The sequence below is a fragment of the Trichosurus vulpecula genome, chromosome 2 (assembly GCF_011100635.1).
Source record: "Trichosurus vulpecula isolate mTriVul1 chromosome 2, mTriVul1.pri, whole genome shotgun sequence".
In the NCBI taxonomy this organism is placed as follows: Eukaryota; Metazoa; Chordata; class Mammalia; order Diprotodontia; family Phalangeridae; genus Trichosurus; species Trichosurus vulpecula.
The window spans coordinates 96081485-96105199 of NC_050574.1; the positions used below are offsets into that span (position 1 = coordinate 96081485).

The 23715-nt window shown below is 42.1% G+C and overlaps 1 protein-coding gene across 1 annotated transcript; it reads left to right on the top strand.

Annotated features, from left to right (window-relative positions):
* The first annotated feature begins 401 nt into the window (after positions 1-401).
* TMEM272 (transmembrane protein 272) lies at positions 402-22812 on the top strand. Its single transcript, XM_036743905.1, has 4 exons — positions 402-483; positions 4142-4201; positions 8491-8573; positions 22450-22812. Exons 1-4 carry the CDS (start codon positions 402-404, stop codon positions 22810-22812), a joined length of 588 nt encoding a protein of 195 aa, XP_036599800.1.
* Positions 22813-23715: the final 903 nt, after the last annotated feature.

A 23715-nucleotide genomic window follows, 5' to 3' on the forward strand; every position in this document is an offset into this window, starting at 1 on the left:
CAGTAATTAATATCTATCTAGTTTGGCTTTGCCGTGTCACTCTTGCTCAAAGCTTCCCAATATTTCTCAATTTGCCCCATAAATCAATATAAAATTGCTAGCTAGTTTTACTGAAGTCCTTTTTTCTGGAATCTCTTCCAGCCTTCATCCTCCCTTTTCTGACTTTCTTCCTTTGGCTTTCATCTTCTCATCTACCAGGTTACACCACCGGAGTTGATTACCAGCTCTGAGTAGTTTAGGTGCAAATTCACAGTGCCCACCCAGTAGGCATTTGAAAAGATGGGGCTATAGAGAGCTATGGGTAGTTGATGGGGGAGGGTGGGTGGTGTCTGGAGTTGTGGATCTTGAAGAGGACCAAAATGACTTTACTGTGTCGGGGTCAAGGTACAGTGTGTCGGACTATGGCTGATCAGCCCAAAAGCAGCTTGGAAGGCTCTACCACAGTTCGGGCACAGATAGTCCACATGAGCATCCAAGGGAACAGTATAATAGAAAGGAACACTGGATCTGGAGTCAGAAGAACAGGGTTTGACATCTGACTACTACATAGACAGTAAGTCTGTGGGACCTCAGGCCAGTCAGCTAGAGGCAACTATGCAGTGTAGTAGATAAAATGCTGGACTTGGATTCAGGATTCACTTACCATCTGTGTGACCCTGGACAAGCCACTTAACCCCAATCACCTCCAAAAAAAAAAGAAAAGATGTACAAAGCAGGTCTGACTGTGTCACTGCACTATTCAATAAACTCCAAATGACCCCCTATTACATTCAGGATCAAATATAATATCCTGCTTGTCTTTCAAGGGCCCTTCATAACCTTGCCCCTTCCTACCTTTCTAGTCTTCTTACATCTTACTTCTTCCCAAATTCTCTGCAATCCAGTGACACTGGCTTTCCTGCTAATCTTTCAACAAGATACTCCATCTCTTGATTCCCAAACATTTTCACTGGCTGTCCCCCCATGCTTGGGATACACTCGCTCTTCTCATCTGTCTTCTGACTTCCTTCTAGTTTCAGCTGAAGTCCCACCTTCTACAAGAAATCTTTCCTTGTCCTCCTTAATCTTAGTGCTTTCCCTCTGAGATCACCACTCTCTAGTTTATCCTGTGTATATCCTGTTTGTAAATAGTTATTTGCATGTTGTCTCTCCCTCCCTGCCTCTCCCCCCGCCTTTACACTGTGAGCTCCTTGAGAGCAGGGACTGGTATTTGGCTTTCTTCATATTTCTAGCGCTCAGCATAGTGCGTGGCACATAGTAGGTGATTAGTAAATGCTGGTTGACCAAAACCCTTCATATTTTTTTGTATGGACACATGTCCATTATGCAGGCTTCCCCCTCTCCCTTAAGAGCACAAGCTTTTTGAGAGGAGAGATAGTGCCCAGATCAGAGCCTTACAAACATCCCCTATTTCTCTGTAAGTGGGATTCTTCTGCCTGGTGCTAAGAGAGTTTTGTAATTTTGAACAGGTGTCAAAAATCCCTTTAAACCCATAAGCCATAAACCAATCCTTTATGTGGAAATTCAATGAGGAGAGAAGCTTGTAGGGAAGTGGGTGCCACAGGTCTGAAGCTAAGGCCCAGCTTGATGCTCAGATCACAGAATGTCTTAGTCACTGTCAGCCCAGATTGAAACAGCGTTATGGTTCTTGGGATAGCACTTCAGAGCCCCCCTGAGTCTTCCACGTGCCCATCTCTCTCATTCTCCTTCTGCCAAGCATGAACAGCTGCATTCCATGTGCTTTCCAACCCCCCAGAGGGTTACTTTAATATCTGGGAAGCAATGAAATATTGATAAAGGCATCTGTGTGATGTGTGCTCCCTCCCCTCAGCCTCTTGGGATGCTTCAATTAAATCTGATAAATGCACGTGGCCACATGTTCAGGTAAGGGTAAGATGCATTTTGAAGTTGTCAGTGAGGTCCTGAGAAACCTTTCCTTAAGTCTGGATAGATGGGGAGGGCTGGGGTACCTGCGAATGACAAAGGGTAGCAGAGCCCACATTTCACCTGAAACTGCCCCATAGCACTCAATAGGATTTGTAATAAACCTGTAAGGTAAGAGAATGAAGCACCTGGCTATACTGAGAAGCTAAGGAAATTGTGTCTTTGAATGGTCAAAAGAGTGGGTAAGAGAGACAGGCAAGAAAATCCCTGGAATCTGTGAGTGTAATACAGCTTGTTGGCATCCCAAACTCAAAACAGTCAGAATTAAACTCTTTCCCAGAAAATTCCCCAGCTCTTCCACTCAAAAAACAATTTTCTCTTCTTGATTTCCCTGTTTCTGATAATGGCAAAGCTACTCTCCCAGTTATCTTAGTCTTAAAACCACAGAGTGACCTTGGGCAAATGACTAACCACTTTGGACCTCAGTTCCCTTATCTGGAAATAGATGATGTCCAATGTTCTTTACTAATTTGCTCTCTCAAGTTATCAGTCACTGGTGAACACTGACTAAGAGGGGCCCTCAAGAAAAGAATTCTGTGTTCTCTGTCATGGTCCTCTTCAAGGACGAAGGACAAACCATAATCTATGCTCTTTGGTGCCTTCCTGTACCTCAGCCTCCCATGTCCAATCGGTTCCCAAGTCCTGTCTGTGCTTCGTCTCCAATGTCTCTCAAATCCATCCCCTTCCTTTTATTCCCACTGATAGCCTGTTGCTTTTCATCTGTACTTTGGCAAACCTTCCAACTCATCTTGTTCCCAGTCTTTCTCCCCTTGAATTCAACCTTTGCGCTCCTACCAGACAGCCTGGGTTTGAAGCAAACTCCTGCCACTGATTATTTGTGCAACCCTGGGGACTTCACTTAATCTTGCTGGGTCCCACATACTTTTTTGTATGGCTTAGAGTATTTATACAGTACATTTGGCAGCTAGGTGGCGCAGTAACTAGAGTGCTGGACCTGGATTTAGATAGATCTGAGTTCAAATGCAGCCTCAGACACCTACTAGCCATATGACCCTGGGCAAGTTACTTACCCTCTTTTTGCCTCAGTTTCCACAACTGTAAAATAGAGATAAAAATAGCACTTACCTCCTAGGGGTGCTATGAAGATGAGCATTATCTCAAATGAAATAATAATTATAATATATATATATATATATATATATAATATATATATAGTCCAGTGCCTAGCACACAATATGCACTATATGTTTTTGCTGTTCAGTTGCGTCCAGCTCTTCATGGCCCCATTTGGGGTTTTCTTGGCAGATACTGGAGTGGTTTGCCACTTCCTTCTCTAGCTCATTTTACTGAGGTAAACAGGGTGAAGTGACTTGCCCAGGGTCACACGGCTAGTAAGTGTCTGAGGCTGGATTTGAACTCAGGAAGATGAGTCTTTCTGACTCCAGGCCCAGCACTCTATCCACTCAGCCTATCAACATTGCGGTTGTTATCATTGTTATTAGTGATTTGGAGTTTTCTTTCATGTGGCTGTAAATCCTCTGCAATTCTCTTTTTGATAACTGTTCATATCCTTTGATCCTTTATCTATTGGAGAATAACTCTGTGTGTGTGTGTGTGTGTGTGTGTGTGTGTGTTTGTAATTGCCTCTACCCCCTGTTTGGTTAAGAATATATCCCCAGCCATGATTGTGAGAGGTGCAGGATCTGCATCTTGGAGTTTCTTTGACAGAAAAAAAGTGTATTTATATTGGGACCAATAGAATTGGCCAAAATATCCCAAATAGCCGTTTTAGCTCTCACACAGGTACTAGGCACTTGGTTTGAGCTAGCTTATATATCCCTAGGTCCCTAGGGGAAGAAATAATGCTTTAATAATAATATTTACATAGTACCTACTATGTGCCAGGCATTATGCAAAGTGTTTTCACAAATATTATTTCATGTGACCCTCACAACAACCCTGTGAGGTAGGTGCATTATTATCCCCATTTTACAGATGAAGCTGAGGCAAACAGGGGTATAGTGACTTGCCCAGGGTCATACAGTTGGTACTCATCTGAAGCAGGATTTGAACTCAGATCTTCTTGACTTCATGTCCAAAGCCATTCTAGCTATCATTATCATGAAGGGAAAGGAAGTCAAATTTCATGTAATACATTGAAAAATTAGCAATTTTAAACAGAATGTAGCAGTCACATGACTAACTCAGTAACTTATCATGCTTTCTCTTCCGACAGCCTGCTTCATTTTTGCCCTCCTAGCTTTTCTGGCGCTGCCCTTGTCCATGGCTTTCACAGGTAAGCTTGTTAACTAAATTTCTGCTCCAACCCTTGGAGGCAACATGTTTGTCTAGAAGCCTGAGGCATCTTTTCATCCTCCAAACTTTAAAACTCGGATGCTAAGGGGTAGGGGGAGCTGACCTCAGAGGGTTCTTTCCAAGCCCTATATTTCCACGGGAAACTTGATCTATATAGGAAAAAAAAGTTAGTCTGCAGATTCTCCACCACATAAGTACTCACTCAGTAAAATGTTTTTGGATTAGTGGATACGCTGGTCCAGAAGTTATTTACTTAACAAATTCAATTGTCTAGAACAGGAGTTCCCAACCATATCCCTGGTAGCTGTGAGAAGCTTGTTAGAGAAGTCAGGGAATTCTTACTCCAAAGTCCAATACTCCAAAGTCTTTGATTCCATTTATAATGCCTTAATTAATATCTTTAGTTTATTCACTTGCCTATATATAGCAAACTCTGGAATTTATTGACTAAGGAGGCTTACTTAAAGATAAGGGGTGCAGAGACTCAGAAATGTTAGGCGTGCCTCATCTAGACCACAGCTGAAACCAACAAGGAAATAAGCCCCTCAAAGTGAAAACAAATGAAAAAAATAAACAAAATTGATGTCACAAAAGCTTCTACACATATGCGCTGAAACTTTCTTCACAGGAAAAATGCTTAGGTTTGTACTATATACAAAGCTATGTATTCTTAATATACATACAAGTTTAACAACTAACTTGGTCGCCTCATTTTCTAGCCTACAGCCGATTAGAAGGAACATGTAAAAGGCTCCTCCCTTGTTCCTCTGCATAGGCGGTGTGAAAATTCCTTACAATGTCAGATATTTTTCAATGATTGGTGATTGGCTTTCCTGAATTTTTTTCTCTTTTTTTCTTTTCTTTTAAAAAAAATTTATAAGGGGTGACTGGGGGTAAGGAGGAAGGTGACAGAGAAATCTAGGCAACATAAAAACAAAAGATTAATAAAAATCTATTTTTAAAAATGTATGTGGAGAGCTACTAGAGGCAGACATTCCGATAGACAAAAAGAAGGATAGATGATGGGACGTAGGGGAAGAGACAGAAGAAAATGAAGAAGCAAACACCAACCTAGAAACAACACAGCCCCAACAAGTCTGAGGCCGTTTAGTTTAGGGGCAAATAGACCTTGCTCCACCAGCCCCTGAGATTGTCGCTTCCTTATAGCACAGCATGATAATTGATAGTTCTAATCACAATGTTGCATCAATTTCATCAATCTCGATACTGACTCATTAGAACATTTGGTGGCCAGAAACGCATGATGCATTTTAGAAAGGTTTTTATCCAAAACGAAATAACAGTGACAGCAATGAGGGTGATAACTTTGGTTCCTGAAAAGGACAAATCCTCAGCCATGCAAAACATTCAGCTACATGTACCAAATTATTACCCCCAATCTTGCCTGGTAGATGAGGCTCACAGACTTACACACATTTATTAGAACGTTTTAAAAACTCTCCAGAACTGATTTGAATCTCTAGTGAACAGTGCCTGCCTTTCTTCCTGAGAAATGAGCAGGTAATCTCACAGCTGGGTTTTGAGTTTGAAAAAGGAAATTCATTCATATAGTGAAATTGACATAAACAACTGAATTTAGCCTTTTGTTAAAAAAAAAAGTTATACTGCATTTCAGTATTATTTTCCTTAATAGCTTCTTCTGGGGGAATCCATTACAGATTTCCAGAAATTAAAGCAATCAGATACCTTGAAGACTACATATGTTTGATTTCCCCCTGGGAGCCCCTGCCTTTGGGCTTGAGTTGTGAATCTCCGCACACATCACACCTAGATATCTTTGTGAATGTCAGCAGAATACAATGTTGTCACTAGTTAATGGTTTGCTGTGTCTCGTTAACCACCAAGGCGTAAATGAGAAATGAAATATCATTGCGATGCTGAAACATTAGTTACCCAAGCTAGCGACTTTGATCTCTCAGTAAGTCTTCTTTCTGGGTCCTGTTGGCATAGCCTCCCAGTCATTGGGCCTTGTAAGCAGCGTTGTAGATAAAGACCTGGCCTCAAAGCCAGGTGAGCGCAAGAACCGGGTCAGAAACTACCTGGCTGTGTGACCTTGGATGAACCACTTACCTGGACAATTATCTAAGAGTGTTAGTGTTAGAAAAGGTACCAACCTGCATAGTGTTTCCTATACCAGTGGTGGGGCCACTAAACTACAATCCCTGTGGATCTCACATTGACAAAAAAATTAATATTAACTATGTTTTATTGTATTTTTATTTATTTTGTTAACTATTTCCCAATTACATTTTAATCTGGTTTGGGTTGTACTGGGCATATTGTGGGCTATACAGAGCCTGTCTGTTTGACACCTCTGCCTTACACCAATGATATCAAAGGTCAAGTCCCCATTCCTTGTATTAAGCTGAAGGAAATTAAATTAAAATGAAAAATAATTAAATAATTCAATTTTTCGATTTAATTAATTAATTAAAAATAATGGTGAGGCAAGACTAGTTACCCTAAGGAAAGATGTGAAAGCCTTTGGGTGCACTTGGTTTATGGTCAGACAAAATTAGAATCACGGGATCAAGAATCTAGAACAGGAAGGAAATTTGGAAACCGTCTATAGATGAGGAAATTAAGGCCCCAGGAAGACAAGTGATTTGCCTGGGATCACACAGATCATAAGCATCAGAGGCATGATTTGAACCTGGGTCCTCCTATTCTAGAGTAAGGGCTCTTTTCATTGTACCATGAGACCTCCTGGTCACTGGTATCATAGCCTGGGTATCATTAAGTGGTAGATGGTCATAGTTGAAATGCTGGCACCATTATCAATGCAGGTGGCATGCTGTCAACTCAAAGGGCATTAGCTGTTCATCATTCATACTCCCTTTTATTCCCCCATTAGTGGTGTGCCAAGAAGCAAAAATCAATTAATAATCATTTATAAAACACTGTATGCGCTTAGCCCTGGGGACACACAGAAAAAGCAAAAATAGTCCCTGTCCCAGGGGAGCTGACATGCTAACAATACTTTCCATAATGCAATGGCCGTGATTTTACACTATATGTGTACTGTGAACTAATGATACTTAAGTCCATGTTTTATCAATCAAATCCCATTTTAAGGAAATTATGTGACCACCATCTCCTCCACCCACATAGGTTCGGACCATCTTAGGACTTAGTAGATGAGTCCTAGGGAAGTCGCCTGAAGCAGATAGAGAATGAGTGACTTGTTCAAAGTCATTTAAGCATCAAAAGTAGGATTTAAACCAAATTTGCTTCACCTCAAGCCCATTATTACCCTATCTACTACTCCAGGTTACCTCTATCTTTTAATGTCGTAGAATGTTAAGGAGAACCAGACTTGTGATTTCATTGATGTCACACTACGGTCACAGTAGGGAGTTTCTGGTGGATTCCTTCTACCAATACCAGTCTACATCTTCTTTGTGACTCAGAGTCTTAAGAGAGTTGCCTAGAACACTAAGAGGTAATTTGCAGGGGTCCCAAGGTAGTTCTGTCTCAGAGGTTGGACTTGAACCCAGGGCTTCTGGTCTCAAGGTCAGTTCCCATCATACCGTGCTACCTCCATATCTTTTGGTTTATTTGAGGTATTTAAAGAAATCTTTTCATAAGGTGAATAATTCTAGTGATGATCTCCATATGTTGAATTTGCTTAAAGTAGTTCTTCATCCTTTGTAACTAATTGCCAGGTAAAACACTCTGCAGGATTGATTAAATGGTTCTATCCAAGAGAACTTTCCCCTCAATCTGTGGAAGGTTCACACTCTGGCTGCAGCACTTTGCTTGACACCTGAGGATTATTGGAGAATGACTAGTTGAAGAAGCAAAGAATTGCGTATTCAATCAAGCAACAAGCATTTCTTAAGCACCTACTATGAAGCATTTACTAAGCATTACATGAGCTAGTCATTGTGCTAGGAGCTAGACATTCAAAGACAAAAATGAAAGTGCCTGCCCTCAAGGAGCTTCCACTCTATAGGGAGAGAGAACATACATATACACATATATACACGATCTGCAAAATATAAAAGGCATTTTTTCTGTGTTGGGGGGAGAGGCAATATCAGCAGCATCTTTCTCCCTGCTCCGTTCCTATCCTATTTACTTTATACATTCAAGGTATAAAGTAGATGGTTTGTATGGAGAAGAATGTGACCCTTGCCTGGCACCTGACTAGTATAGCCATCTCTAATTCATCTTATAACAAGGTTTCCTGCTTTATGGTGCTACTTTCTATCCTTGCATATTTTCTGTATCTTTTCCTATGTCTAGGAATGAAGTTTTTGGAGGACTGCCCCATTGAGCCACTCATTCCCTTATACTTGCTAGTGGGAGGGATCATCGGCAGCCTGAAGGTAATGTATATTTTTGCATGTTAACTTTTACTCAAAAAAAACCTAAGCTGAGGAGGCCCCCTAAAATCTCTTTTAAGTGTTTGCTGCTCACAGAGGAGTGTAAACAGCTTTTTACTGGAAAGCCTTCAGTTAGCAGAGAAATGCCCTTAAAACAGCAGTTGCAATCACGAGATAATGAACCCTCCCCACTGTGGTCTGAATACCAAGATGGAGAGGAAATATTGATTTTCCAGGCAGGAGCTGGGAATCCACTATCAGGGCTTGGCTAAACCGATTCCTCCACACAGCAGATGCTGTCACCCATTTGGTCTGACTGCAACTGGGACACTGAGAGCTGATTAGGCCTTGAGAAGATAGATGGCAGCCAATAGAGGCACATATCATTCACATACATCTAGACCTGATCCTTCTTTCTCCCCCCTTCTTAAGGGAAAATAATCTTCACTTTTGTGGATGAGAGATTTTTACAATTTGGTCTGGCTGGGTCTACCCTATCACATGGACCAGCACAGATCTCCCAGGCTGTGGCTGTCAGCTAAGTCCTAAATTCTGCCTGACTGCTCTTTTTATGCAACTTAGGAAAACAGCGAAGTATTGGAGGGTTCAATCTTTGAGTATCAAAGGGTACTCCCAGAGTACTTCCATTTACTTCCCTCCCAGGGTTTGGTTCTCTGGTTCCCCCTGCTGGTTATCACTGTTACCACCCCTCTCAACTTCCAGTTTTGCCCTTCCTTGCTTCCCCTGAAATCAGCACAGAAGTCTTCTGTTTTCATTTTTTTGTTTTTTGGAAGGATGAGGTTTTACTGTTACTTATTACAGAGAAACAGAGAGAAGTTTAAAATGACTATGGCAAAAACAGAAAATTGCAAGAAATTTTAGACATTAGTGCAGGTGTTCCAGGTATAAATGTACAGGGAAGGAGGCCTTGATCATTTGCAGGGAAATACAGGAATACAAATTTAGAGCTATAGGGGAACTTAGAGATTATCTAGTTCAGGGGTTCTTACCCTTAATGTCATGGACACCTTTGACTATCTGGTACATTGAGGGTACCCCCTATCTACTTTTGCTCCACTGAAAAACATGCCTTCTTTACTGAGAAGATGGAGGCCATTTGACATGAACTCACTCATCTCTGTCTCTTTAAGTCAAAATTCCTTTTTCTCTCCTTTTCCCAAGTGTATGACAAAGAGGCAGCCCTTCTCCTTGCCTGTTTGAACCCATCCCCTCCCATCTTCTCCAGCAGATTGCGACCTGTCATATTCTCTCTGCCTCTCTCTGTCTCTGGTTCTCTGACTCTGCTGTGCCCATGGATCTTTTCTTAAGAACTATTTCTTTAAATGCATAAAGTAAAATACATAAGATTACAAAGGAATCCAATTATGTTGAAATACAGTTACACAGGAATCCAATTATATTGAAATTCAGTTATCAGAATTTTTAAAAAGTCAGGAAACCAATTATATTGCAATAGTCATCAGAATACTAAGAAAAAGTAAAAAAAAATATTGAAATATAGTTATCAGAATGTTTAAAAAGTTAGGAAACCAATTATGTTGAAATACAGAATATATTAAAAAGTCAATTAAGTATATTAAAATAGAGTTATCAGAGTTTTCTTTTTAAAAGTCCATGGACCCCAGATTAAGAATCCCTGATTAAGTTCAACCTTTTCATTTTATAGACGAGGACAAAGTGACTTACTGAATCTCTCTGAGTTTCTTTTTTTTTTTTTTTGGTCTGGAATCAGTCCTGCCCAAAGCTGAAATCCTTGTTTATTCCCCAGGGATGGGCTCTTTCTGGAATTCACTTCCCTTCTTTGCAGGAAAAGAATTCCCAATTTCTGCTTATCTCTCCTCACTCCACTTATCTCTAGATGTCCCAGTGGGTATTCCCAAGGTGAGACAACAGGTAATGATTTGATATAAAGAAGCCCAGGAATAATTGCATCTCAAATTTTTTAAAAAGTCTCTAGATCAAAGTGTGACCTGGGGACCCCTGAAGGTCCCTGAGACCCTTTCAATGGGCTCCTATACTGTATTAGACATTAAAACAGTACTATTATGAAATAGTACTGTTTTAATGTCTAATATAGTAAATATTGATAGATGCAACCCACAGAAACAAGAGTTCTTTGAGATCCTCAATAATTTTAAGAGTATAAAGGGGTTCTGAGTCAAAAAAAATCTGAGGGACAACTAGGTGACACAGTGAATAGAGAGCAGCCCTGGACTCAGGAGGACCTGAATTCAAATCCAACCTCAGGCACTTGACACTTATTAGCTGTGTGACCTTGGGCAAGTTGATTAACCTCAATTGCCCTGCCTTCCCCCCCTCCAAAAAAAATTTTCTTTTTTTAGAACTGTTACTCTAGACCAAGAGAATTCATTCTAAGCATCTATCAACTTCAGAGGTCATTTCCTTACAGTTATCTGTCCTTCTATACCTTTATTCCCTTCATATCACTATCCCCACTCCAAGTTCTAGCATCCTCCTAGTATTCCTGGGTTACCCAGAGGCTTCCTATTGCAGCATCTCATTTAGTCCCTTTACCACAGGAAATCCTGGTACTTAGGACCTAGTCCTTTCTATCCCAACTCATCCCTTTCCCAGCTCAGTGACCATGGACAAGCCACTTAACCACTCTGACCCTCAGTCTCCTCATCTAAATAGCTTTCACACCTGGGTTATTCCTGCCATCTGCTTCTTCCATTCTTACTCAAATGTGCGCTGCTGAACAGATCTAGAGGAAATGTCACAATTATTCTGACTGGACACATTCTAAGCTTATATTATCCACCTTCAGCCGGGTCCTCGCTGCATCCAAGTGGGCCTTTTATTCTTCCTTAGTTGATTCTCCACCTCATTCCTCATAGAAGCTATTCCAAACTTTCTCTTCCTTCCTCAAGACTCCCATATACCCTCCACCCCCTCTTTCTCAACTGAATATCTTGCCTTCTTTCCTGAGAAGATGGAGGCCATTTGATGTGAAGCTTTTCATCCCCTATCTCTTCATCTCAAAACTCCTCTTTCCTTTCCTTTTCCCAAGTCTATGACAAAGAGGCAGCCCTTTTCCTTGCCAAGGGCAACCCTCCCACATGCCCGCTTGAACCCATCCCCTCCCATCTTCTCTACCAGATCGTAACCTGCCATCCTCTCTCTGTGTCTCTATTTGTCTGACTCTATCCCCCTCTGTCTGTCTCTATCTTTGTCATTGTCTCTGTGCCTGTCTCTCTATTTCTGTCTCTGTGTTGATGTCTTTCTAGTTCTCTGTCTCTCTGTCTCTGTGTGACACTCTCTGCCTCTCTTTTTCTGTCTCTAGTCTCCCTGTCTCTGTGTCAATGTCTCTCTCTGTTTCCCTATCTATCTATCTGTGTCTCTGTGTGTCTCTCTCTGTCTCTCTGTTTCAGTATGACCCTCACCTCTCTGTCAGGATGGGTAGCACGCTTCATCACAAGTGGCATGATCCTTCAGTAACTTCATTTATTCTCATGAGTCTAACTATCGTCTGCACGGATTGCTCACAGATCTACGTATCCAGCCTCAGTTTCTCTCATGTGCTTCAGTTCCACACCATTGTCTATTTGACATTTCAGATTCAATATACCAAGGACACATGGCAAGCCTAACATATGGAAAACATAACTCATTATCTTTCTTTCCAAACCCACTCTTCTGCCAAACTTCCAGATTTCTATCGAAGGCACCACTGCCTTCCAGTCTCCCAATTTTGTACCCTCAATGTTATTATAAGATCACAGGAGGATAGATTTAGAGGTGAAAGGGTATTTGGAGGTCCAGATCCAACTCCCACATTTTACAGGTGTGGAAAATAAGGCACAGGAAAGGTTAGGTGACTTGCTAGTAAGTGCCTGAGGCAGGATTTGAACTCAGGTACTTGCTGACTCCAGGTCCCATAGTCTATGTACTATACCACCTCACTTCTTCCTAAACTATTCTTGACCCCTCACCTCACTGCACATATCTAGTTGAGTTGTCAAGTCTCACTGTTTCCAGCTCTATAACCTTTCTTCTGAACTCTTCTCTACTCATATAACTGCCATCTTAGTTCAGGCTCCCGTCTCCTCTCAACTAGACTATGTCAATGTCCTAGTAGATCTACAGTCCTAAGCCTTGTGGTTGCTGCTGCTGCTGCTGGGCAGCTAGGTGGCGCCATAATGCACAGAGTGCTGGGCCTGTAAGTCAGAAAGACTCCTCTTCCTGAGTTCAAATCCAGCCTCAGACACCTACTAGCTGTGTGACCCTGGGCAAGTCACTTAAACCTGTTTGCCTCAGTTTCCTCATCAGCAAAATGATGCGGAGAAAGAAATGCCAAAACCACTCCATTATCTCTGCCAAGAAAAACTCAAATGGGGTCATGAAGAGTCAAACACAACTGAAATGACTCAACAACAAAAACCACAAAGGTCTAGTTGGTCTCACTACCTCAAGTCTCTCTCTTCTTCCATTCATTCTCCACACTGCTGCTAGAGCGATTTGCCTTAAGTGCACATGTGATCATTCCACTCTCCTACTCAATAAATTCTAGTGGTGCTTTGTTGCCTCTAGGACTAAATATAAACTCCTCTGCTCAGTTTTTAAAGGCAGCTAGGTGCCCCAGTGGGCCTGGAGTCAGGAAGACCTGAGTTCCAATCCAGCTTCAGATCCTTATGAGCTGTGTGACCCTGGGCAAGTCACTTACCTCTATTTGTCTCAGTTTTCTCAACTATAAAATGGATAACATCACCCACCTCTCAAGATTGTTGCAAGGATCAAATGAGATCATATTTGTAAAGCACTTTGCACAGTGCCTGGCACGTAATAGGCTCTATACAAATGCTTATTCCCTGCCCCTCTACCCTTAAGCCCTTCACAATCTTGTCCTAATATATCCTTCCAGCCTCATTTATATATCACTCCCTTTCCCACACTCCACAGTTCAGCCAAACTGGTCTGATCTCTCTTCCTTACCCACATTACTTTCCTGTCTCAATGTCTTTGCCTTGATGGCCCCTCATGCCAGGAATGCACTACCTCCTTACCTCCACCCCAATGGAATCCTTCATTTCCATCAAAACACAGCTCAGGCGCTACCTTCTACATGAAGCTTTTTCTCTTCCCCCCAAATTTCTGGTGCCCTTCCTGCATACTCTCTTATATTTATCCTGTTAACATTTATTCTATATATCTATGTCTATATATATATGATATATGTTTCTTTTCCTGTAGCTATATCTATATGTCTATATCTATATCTATCCAACTATCTATCTATCTATCCATATCTATCTATCCATCTATATCTATCTATCCATAGGGGCCATCTCCAGTCACCCTGATCCATATCTGGCTGGCCACTGGACCCAGATGGCTTCAGAGGAGAAAGTGAGGCTGGTGACTTTGCATAGTGCTGCCTCACTTAAAATCCAATTCATTTGCAAGTCATGACATCACCTTCCTGATGTCATGGTCCTCATTGAGAATCAACAACAATCTATCCATATATCTGTATTTATATGTCTACCTACCTATCTACCTATCTATCTATCTATCTATCTATCTATCTATCTATCTATCTGTCTGTCTCTCTATCTATCCATTCTCATTGTCTCCTTAGATAGAACATAAACTCCTTGAGAGTAGGGATTGTGTCTTTTTTGCTTGGTATCCCCAGTGCCTAGAACACAGTAGGCCTTTAATAAATGCTCATTGATTAATTGATACATTCCCTTCTCACCTCTTCAGTTCTCAGGAAGACTCGGGCAGCCAACCAAAGGAGGCCACTCCCACCCATGGGGCAAGGGGAGGGATGGACACAGAGGCTTCCATGTTAATATTATATTACAAAGACCCTGTTGTTTCACTACCCACCCTAAAACAAAATTTATTTTCAAAATATCTATTACTCTCCAGTTCCATCTTGGATTCTGGTGGTGCCCAGCTACCCCTAAGGCTCTTATTAGAACGCAGTCTTACCTAAAACAGAGTCTTATAGCCAGAACTCCTGAATAGGCTTCCATAAAGAAGATAACTAGCACAAAGGAAGTCATTAACTTTGGCAGCTTCACTTTCAGAGCCATCTGACAGCTGAGTTGAACTTTTCCTTCAGAGATGTTAGAATCTGGGCAATCTGTTTTAATAACAGAAAACTTTTCCTCTAGGAAAGAAACCAGAGAAACTAGAGTGATTTCCTTTAATGAACAGCCTGGGACCCTAATAAACAATAGTGATGTTTTCCTGCCTAGCTAAAACCAGGCAATAACAAATTAAATTTTGATACTCATCACCACAAGGTAATTCACAAGAAGTCAATAATCATTAGCTCCAATAGGGAGTAAATTTTTAAGATGCACCAGATATAGAATTCTATTAGCAATGATAACATTTAATATTAAGCACCATCAAAAGAATGCATTTGTATTCCCAGTATCTCTGGGAAGTGGGGTATTAGTCCCATCATGCCATTTTATTGATGGGAAAATGGAAGAAGAATGAATTTGCTTAGTCCAGAGTCACTGAATAAAATATTGCTTGGACTTTGTGATCATCAGCATATCAAACAATAAATCACCAATGAGCATTTATCAGGGGCCGACTATTGTGCCAGGCACTACATTAGGCACTGGAAATAAAAGACATGCTATTATGGACACTGTTCTACCTCATGCCTTGGCCTCTTAGAGGACTTAGAGATGTTGGATTGGTACAAAAAAGTCCACATACGAAAGGTAAACAAAGTTTTTTTTCTAGTGGTTGAAAAGAGTCATGCTCCATTTAACATTTTAGGGATGTTTTAGAGAGGACTAAAATTAAGGCATCAACTGGATTCGTCTTTGACACAATGGTTTGATGGAGTTTTTTTAAAAAGAGGTAAATTGACTAGAGAGTTGTCCTTCAAAGCCAGCCCAGACTTGGGTTTGAGCCCTGAGCCTGATACACATTGGTTGTGTGACTGAGAGCCAGGAACACTAGGAGCTTCCTATTGTTCCAAGTTTAAATTGCAGAGAAGGGACTGATCTGCATTGGTGGAGGGAATTTCTTCCACCCTAGAAAGGGAATTGTTTGGGAATAGGGAAAGTAAGGTGGGAAATCTTTGACTTTCCCATGCCTCCTTGACCAGAGGAAAACCTTATAACCTTCAAAAGATCAGGAGATTTGGACTTCCCATGGGTGCCTGTAGCAATGTCCCAACAATGGCGGTGTTTCAAGGATAAATTCAACACACCAAGAAAAGGCAGCTTCAGGATTTTACAAGGGTCCCTACCCCCATCCTCAGGGCCTGGTGGAGAGCTACACATACCTTGGTGGGGGGCAGGGGAGCTTCATGAGGACTCCAGGAAGGTGGGGGAAGGAAGTGAAGGCAACAAGCATTTATTAAGCGCCTACTACATGCCAGGCCCTGTGCTAAGTACTTTAGAAATGTTATCCCGTTTGATCCACATAACAATCCTGGGTAGTAGGTGCTAATATTATCTTCATTTTACGATTGAAGAAACTGAGGCAGACAGCGGTTAAGTGACTTACCTGGGGCCACGCAGCTAGCAAATGTCTAAGGCTGGATTTGAATTTAGATCTTCCCGACTCCAGGCCCAACACTCTTATCCATTGACCTTTTTCTTCATTCAGGGAGCCATGAGCCTTTGCCACATACGACCTGCACTGGATTCAGTATCTATTTGTGGGAGACTGCATCCCAGAACCTGGGGGTGGGGGGATGTTTTGTACCCATGACTTTAAGAATATTCCCACTCTTCCCAGGGATGGTTTATTGCAGAGGGGAGACTGTGCCCCTAGTTTGGGGGCACGTCCTTGTCCTTGTTCCTTGCCATACCTTCTTGGTAAATGTCCTTTTATGAAATTATAACAACCACAATATAGTGTAACCTGGGCATGCCCTTGAGGGGCCTCTGGGGTAGGTTTGGATTGCCCACGATGCAAGTCTCTGCATCCCCTGCCACACGGGTGGGCTTACCCTCCTTTTATTGGCCGCCTACATCTTTAAAACTATTGACCAAAGGGATCAATCTCTTTTTCCACCACTCTTCACAGGCTAGCTCAGTTCCCATAGAGCACAGTCCCAGTTCCAAGTTCAAAACCAGCCTGGGGCTTAAGTCCCCAACACCTTGGCTTCTCAGGGCTTCCACGCCAGGCTGGCTGGCTGTGCCATCCTATCTACAATCCTAGCTCCAAGACTGCTGAGGCTCTAACTTGCAGTACCTGAAACTGAGGAGGACAAATAACACAGACCAGAAACAGAAAGGAACACTCCCAGACCCATTTCTCAGAGTGGGGTAAAAGGGAGAGGGCAGGGGAAGGAACACCTTCCCTTCTCACCTCTTCAGTATTTGGGAAGACTCAGGCAGCCAATCAAAGGAGGCCACTCCCACCCATTGAGGGAGGGGAGGATGGACACAGAGGCCTCCATGTTCAGCATTCAGGCCCCTCAAGGACATTTCCATCTTAGGCAACACTAGCATCTATATATCGTGTCTTTTAAGGTATGAAAAGTGCTTTTCATGTGTTTTCTCATTTGACCCTGTGAAGTAGATGCTATCATTCCCATTTTACAGACGAAGAAACTGAGATTGAGAGGTTGAGTGAACTGCCCAGGGTCATACAACTAATACATATTTGGAGCAGGATTTGAACTTGAAGTCTTCTTGACTCTAAGTGAGCACTATTCACTGTGCCACCTGGCTCTCAATTATCAAGTTGATATCAGCTGGCTAATTGATAATGGGAGATATCAGCTGGTTAATTGATATTGGGAGATATCAGCCGATTAATTGATATAGGGAGATATCAGCCGATTAATTGATATTGGGGCACATCAGATAATGGCTTGAGAATGATAGTATTAGAAATGACCCCACCCCCTTGGGGGTGGTGTGTAAATGCTAGCTATTATTATTGGTGTTACAGCTAGCATTATTTTTAAGTTATATTATCGTTGTTATCTTGTCTACACCATCAATTTTACAGATGGGAAAATAGCTCATTTGTAGCTGGCCTGGGTCAGGAACCTGAGCCGCCTAACTCCTTTTTCAGATAGATTGATAAATTGACTAGCTCATATCCTCAGAAGAAATACATTCTATGTCCATGCTACACAGTATTGTTCAAATGACTTTTCGGAGAAAGAAAATTGCTTGATAAGAGGTCAAAAGTTAGGAGGTAAAAAAAAATTGAGAGATTCACAAAGAGGCGGACTATGAAATGCTAGGAATAAGAAAGCACGTCAAAGGGATCGTGGCTGTCGTATCACGGCAACAGCGGAAAAATGGCAGGATCTTGTAAATTGCTCGTGTCTGCTTTAGCAAAGCCAGAGAAAATGCTTCCATGTTTAAAAGAGGGAGAGGCGTTTAGAGCCTGTAGCATAAGGTAACCAACTCAGCTGGTTATCTGTCAGCCCTGAAAGGAAATCCAGGCATGTTTGGGACCAGCCATGTTTACTCTGGCCACTCCAGCTGTGGAGCTCAGCCAGTAGCCAGGACATGGTGCAGCCACTGGGGGGCAACAGGATTCTGCCTTGGAGAAGACAGCTGATGTCTCAAGTAGCCCATGAGCACATTATTCCCCTCCTGCTATGACCCTTATGGTACATTTTTAGCAAACTCTTCCCAATGAAATGTGGGAAATGTACAAATAAGGAAACCAAGCAACAGAACCTGGTTTTAAGAGAAATCTCCCTAGCATGGCTGTTCTCTACGTTAGGGTCACACTTAGAAGTCCAGGTTTAGTCTATTTTTCTATTTAACCTCGTATTTATCCTGAATTTTCCAGCTCTGAGCCAAACAGCAAGCTGCCTTCTTGAATTGCAGAGGAAAGAAAACCCTCCCATCTCCCTTCTCTCCTTCCTCCTCCCTCTCCTCCTGTCCCCTCCCTTCCTGGATTTTCCTGCAGCTGGCAGCCTGTAGAACATTAGTTACCACAATTTTTTTTCTAAGACTTTAAAACAGCCCAGGAAAGTGTCAGCAGTAGGGCACAGAGACTGCTCCTAGAAAAGTCAAGAGGTAAATCACCATTGTCATCTGGTGGCACAGTGGAGAGAGCGTTGGGCTCTCTCAGGAAGACCTGAGTTCAGATGTGACCTAGACACTTACTAGCTTGACTCTGGGCAAGCCACTTAATCTTGGCCTCCTCAACTACAATATCTGAATAATAATAATAAGATGTACCACCCAAGGCTGTTGTAAAAAAAAATGAGATATTTGTACAAAGCACTTAGCACATAGTAGGTGTTAAGTTTCTTTTCCTGAGACAGCACATAGTTGGCATCTGCCATCCCAATTATATAAATCCATTTTTATAGTCTCCTTGGTTGCAGGAAGAATGCCGGATTGTAGCCAAAGGAAAGATGAATTCAAATCAAGTCACTTCTCTTGGCCTCAATTTCCTATTTTTATAAAATAAAAGAGTGGGAGTAGAAGACCTCTAGGGTCCCTTCCATCTCTAGTCTATGATCCTGTTCTGGCTAGCTTCTTAGAAGGAGGATTTGTATTGAGGATATGGAAGTGCTAGCTTCCAAAGCTTTCTGGTTGGATGAGGGCCAGTTAATAGAGTACTGTCCGTACTCTGACTCATTCACAATGGAAATGCTGCACATTTCTTCATGAAATGCTACACATTCCTCAGCCATCATTCCATATTAAATTACCCTCTTTGTCCCTCATCCCATCTCCTCTCCCCACCCTCAGGGACATGCCTCATTTAAAAACTAAATCACAGCTAGCCATCAAACTCTGTGGTTCCATCTGGCATGACTGAACAGCACCTCACTCATCTGGGAAGAGATGAGCCCTGAATTCTGGCATTCTTCTCCCTTCTGCTTAAGGTTTACTGTGTTCCAGCCTCTTGGATTCCAACCAGTATCACATCTTTTCTATGTCATTTTGGGAGGGAGATTCTCCATTCAAATTTAGGCCTTTGCACAGTGTAATGACCTGTTCTCAATATTTAAAAACAGACACACATCCCACTTCTGGAATGCAGATGTTCTGACAAATTAGGGAGGGGTGGGAGCAGAGATGGAGGTAGGCCTAGATTCTTCACCCAAAGGAAATCCATAGCAGGGGGATTTAGTTAAGTTTAGTTATTTTTAAATTATACTTTATTTTTTCCAATTATCAAGTATTCATTTTCTCTCTCTCTCTTCCTCCAACCTCCTTGCTCCCCAGGAAAAATCCTTGTAACAAAAATGCATAATTAAACAAAACAAATTCCCAATTGGGCTATGTCTCATTCTGCATATTTAGTCCATTATCTCTCTGTCAGAATGAGGATAGCATTCTTCCTCATCAAAGGACCTCTGGAATTTTGATCACTGTGCCCGATAAGAGTTCCTAAGTCTTTCAATTTTTTATTTTTTTTAAGACTAGATTTCCCTATCTCCCCCAGGCTGTAAGTATAGGTACCTCCCAGGTGCCCTAATCCTAAATTCCACTGTGGACTGGCATGACAGCTTGGATCTACGGCTGAGTCAGCCCAATCCTCCCTGGGCAACCTGATAGCCTCTGCACTCCCGAGGAAGGGCTTGTGTACATACTGGTCTTGTACTTGGTGCAGACAAGCAATCGACACTAGCCCTAGTGAAGCTCAGAACTCCCGAGCTCAAGACACCCACAAGCATGTGTGTACCCACTCACCCAGCAAGATGCTTCCATGTCATTATAGTTTTCATTATTCTTCTGGTTCTTCCTTCTAAGTTTAGTTTTAACCACTTCTTGAGGAGAAAGTAGCAGTACTGAATTCCGGTCCCCAAGGGCTCATAACAGACATACTTTGAGTATAAGGTGGAACAGAGCTGGGCATATGCTTTCTAACAGTCCAATTCCCAATTTGGTACAAGTCATTAAAAGGGGAAATTACCAACACAACTACAGGCAGGAGGAAAGTCAGATGGTTTCTATCAGGGCTGGCTTTATGAGCAGGCTTCCTCTGTGACTGGAGATGCCCACCAAAAAAGGCTGTTTACCACCCCCAGCCCCCCACCCAGTGTATATTCCTGCCTTTTGTTGGGTCTGAAATTCCAGTTATTTGTCGATATGAGAGGCATTAAGGCATTTAGGGCCCTGGTTGCAATGGAGAAACAAAGCTATCATTAGCACCTTGGCTTGAATTAGTTTATCAGATTAGCTAGCAGAGAACAGAACCCCAAGAGCAAGGGCCAAAGGCCCTCTAGGTCCTCAAGTCCATCCCTTTGACTGAATCCAAGGGGTTGCACTGGAGGACCTAGAGGGTCACATGTGGCCTCGAGGCCACAAGTTCCCCACCCCTGCCTAAGGGAATGGAACAGAAGATGGGTCATTTTTGATGGGGGACCAAAAAACGGTGGATGCTTAAAGGGAGTGAGGTGGCTCTCCCAGACCTTTCCTCCCTGTCTCCGTTTTCAGTTCCCTTCCCCTCTGGTCCCCTCTTCTCTGCTAGCCTAATTTCACCCTTTCTGCCCTCTCCACGGAACATCCTTATTCCCCTGTTAGGGATAAGCAGAGCTCCTAAGAGTGGGCAGGATAGCGACATGATATTGGCTTCTAGGTGCTTTCCCTATAGGGTAGAACGCTGGACTTGGAATCAGGGAGAGCAGAGTTTGAATCCTGCTGGGTTACCACGGACACCTTACTTGTCTCTCAGCCTTCATTCCCTCATCTGTAATAAGGGAATAATAAAAGCTCTCACCTCATACGGTTGTGGTAAAGATGTGCAGGTGAGATAAGACGTGTGTAAAGTGTTTTGCAAACCTTCAAGCACCACAGAAATGTTAGTTATTGCTATGTAGTGTGAACAGTGTGATGGGGCAGGAGAAACACTGACCTCATTAACCCTGCTCCGAGCACTCTATCCTTTTGTAACCACCATCTACATACACACGCAAGCACACATGCACATTTGTGCAGGGAAGCCTTTACAGGGAAACAAAGTAGCTGCTTCATGACAGACTGGAATTACAGGACCTCCTATTTCTGTCGTACTTAACCCTGGTGTGACACACTCAGACTTCTCCACTAAGAGCACCTGGAATGCTTTCTACCTGGTTGGAATCTCAATGGAGATTCCTGTATGTTTGCAGTAACAAGAGAAGTGGGAAGGTGGGGGTGGGAATGAACCCATTCCTCCCTCCCTCTCCTGGCCCTACAAAAATCCTCTCTTTTTACATAATACCAGGGGTGTGCTGGTAAATGTTTAACAACCAGCCCTCCAGGAAAAAAACAAACCCTAAACACACTTTTAAGTTTAATGTGCATTATTAATATTTTCTCCAATTTTCTTAAAACTACACGATCAACAAAACAATAAATCAAGCCTTGATTTGTAGTGTTCATTAATTTCTGAAGTGGGAAAATTTAATGCTTCCAGTTGGAGCTGACTTCAGCCCATCCCCCCATAATACCTTTTTTTCTCACAGTATTCCTGTGAGACAAGAGCTTAGGGAATAGATATCATTATCCATGTTTTAGAGAAAGTGGTGATATGACTTCCATAGTCAATCAGCCAATAAATTAATAAGCATTGATTACGTTCCTATTGTGCACTGGACACACAAATAAAAGAGATAGTGTCTGCCCTCAAAGAGTTGACATGCTGCTAAGGTGAATAAGAAGGATGTAGACTCTCTTGGCACATTTGAACTCAGGTCCTCCTGATTCCAGAGTCAATGCTTCATCACCTAGCTGCCCCAAAACAAATTTGTTTTTAAAAAATATGGGGAGGTTGGATCCAGCTCTTCATCCATGATCCCATAACTAAGTGAACTCTAAAAATTGTTTCCACCACCCCACACCTTCCATCTCTAATGATCTATGACATTCTCTTCCTCTCTTTCTCTTTCTCCTCCCCCTCCCCTTCCCTGCCTGCCTGGACCCCTCCACCCATGTCACAGGTTTCCCTTCTGCTCTATGACTCTACCAAGATGAGACAGCTGCTCTCCAAGTCTGTTGTAATCGACGATGACGATGATGATGAATATCCCTGGAGACAGAATGCTCACAAATACTACATCCACCTCATCCTCAGCCTCTTCCTCTTCATCTGGTTCATACTGGGCAACTATTGGGTCTTTTCCATCTACCTGCCCAATTTTATTCCTCCTTTCCACCAGCCTCAGGATTACTGTGATAAAACCCTGTACCTCTTTGCCGTGAGTGTCCTGGTGATAAGTCATTCGGTGCTATTCCTGCTTGTCTTTTGTAGTTGCTGCATATATGTTGTTTCCAGGCAGAGGTATAGTGGTGAGGAAGACTAGGACCACACAGACCCCATTTCAAGGGAAAGGCAATGACCACACTCATTCAGAAAAACAATGAAGAAACCACAAAAATGCCCTCCTGGATACCTTCCAACAGAATGGGGGTTCTTAACCTGGGTTTGTCAACTGGGTTTAAAAAATACTTTGGTATCTATTTCAATATCATTGGTTTCCTCTGCAATCCAACATCTTTTATTTTCTGCATTTAAAAATATTATTCTGAAAGGGGGGTTTATAAGCTTTACTAAACTTCCAAAAGGGCCCCTGATCCAAAAAAATAAAAAAATCTAGAACTTGTAGACATACATACTGCTTTGGTAGGGAACCCCGTTTTCTTGCTCTCACCTGCCACCTTTTACATTCAGAATTTCATCTGTAAGGAATTTTGTTTTGTTTTTTCTTGAATTAGGGATAGAGAGAAGGAGAAAAGAGGAAAGACTTTCCACGTATAGTATTTACCTCACATGGCTGTTGTGAGGCTCAAGTAAGAAAATGTATATAAAGCACTTTGCAGGCTTTAAAATTCCTTTAAATTTAAAATTTAAAATTCTTTAAAATTCCTTTAAAATAGAAATGCCAGTTATTATTGTCATATCATTCTCATATTTTATTATTACTATTATTAGCATCCAAATCTACTGAATATCAGTCACTGCAACCACTCACTGTTACAAGGGCCAAAGCCTGACTGGGTATTTTAAAATGCCAAGTGGACCTGATATCTGTGCTTTGGGATACAAAGGCTGCTCTCTTAATGAATCTAGCCACCCTTTGGAAGAAGAGGAAAAGCAGCCATCAGATTCGTTCTGACTCCATGGAAGCTGATCGAGGTCTATGTTAAAGGTCCTCTTTCAGAAGCAAACCATATTGACATTCCAGCCCAGGACAGGATGACGTCAC

Bases quoted from the DNA above. Each gene is read 5' to 3' on its own strand.
- TMEM272 (XM_036743905.1), top strand. From the start codon at position 402: ATGGCTGATCAGCCCAAAAGCAGCTTGGAAGGCTCTACCACAGTTCGG. The intron at 4,202-8,490 runs GTAAGCTTGTTA...TCCTATGTCTAG, and splicing joins CTTGTCCATGGCTTTCACAG to GAATGAAGTTTTTGGAGGAC. The intron at 8,574-22,449 runs GTAATGTATATT...CCCATGTCACAG, and splicing joins GGATCATCGGCAGCCTGAAG to GTTTCCCTTCTGCTCTATGA.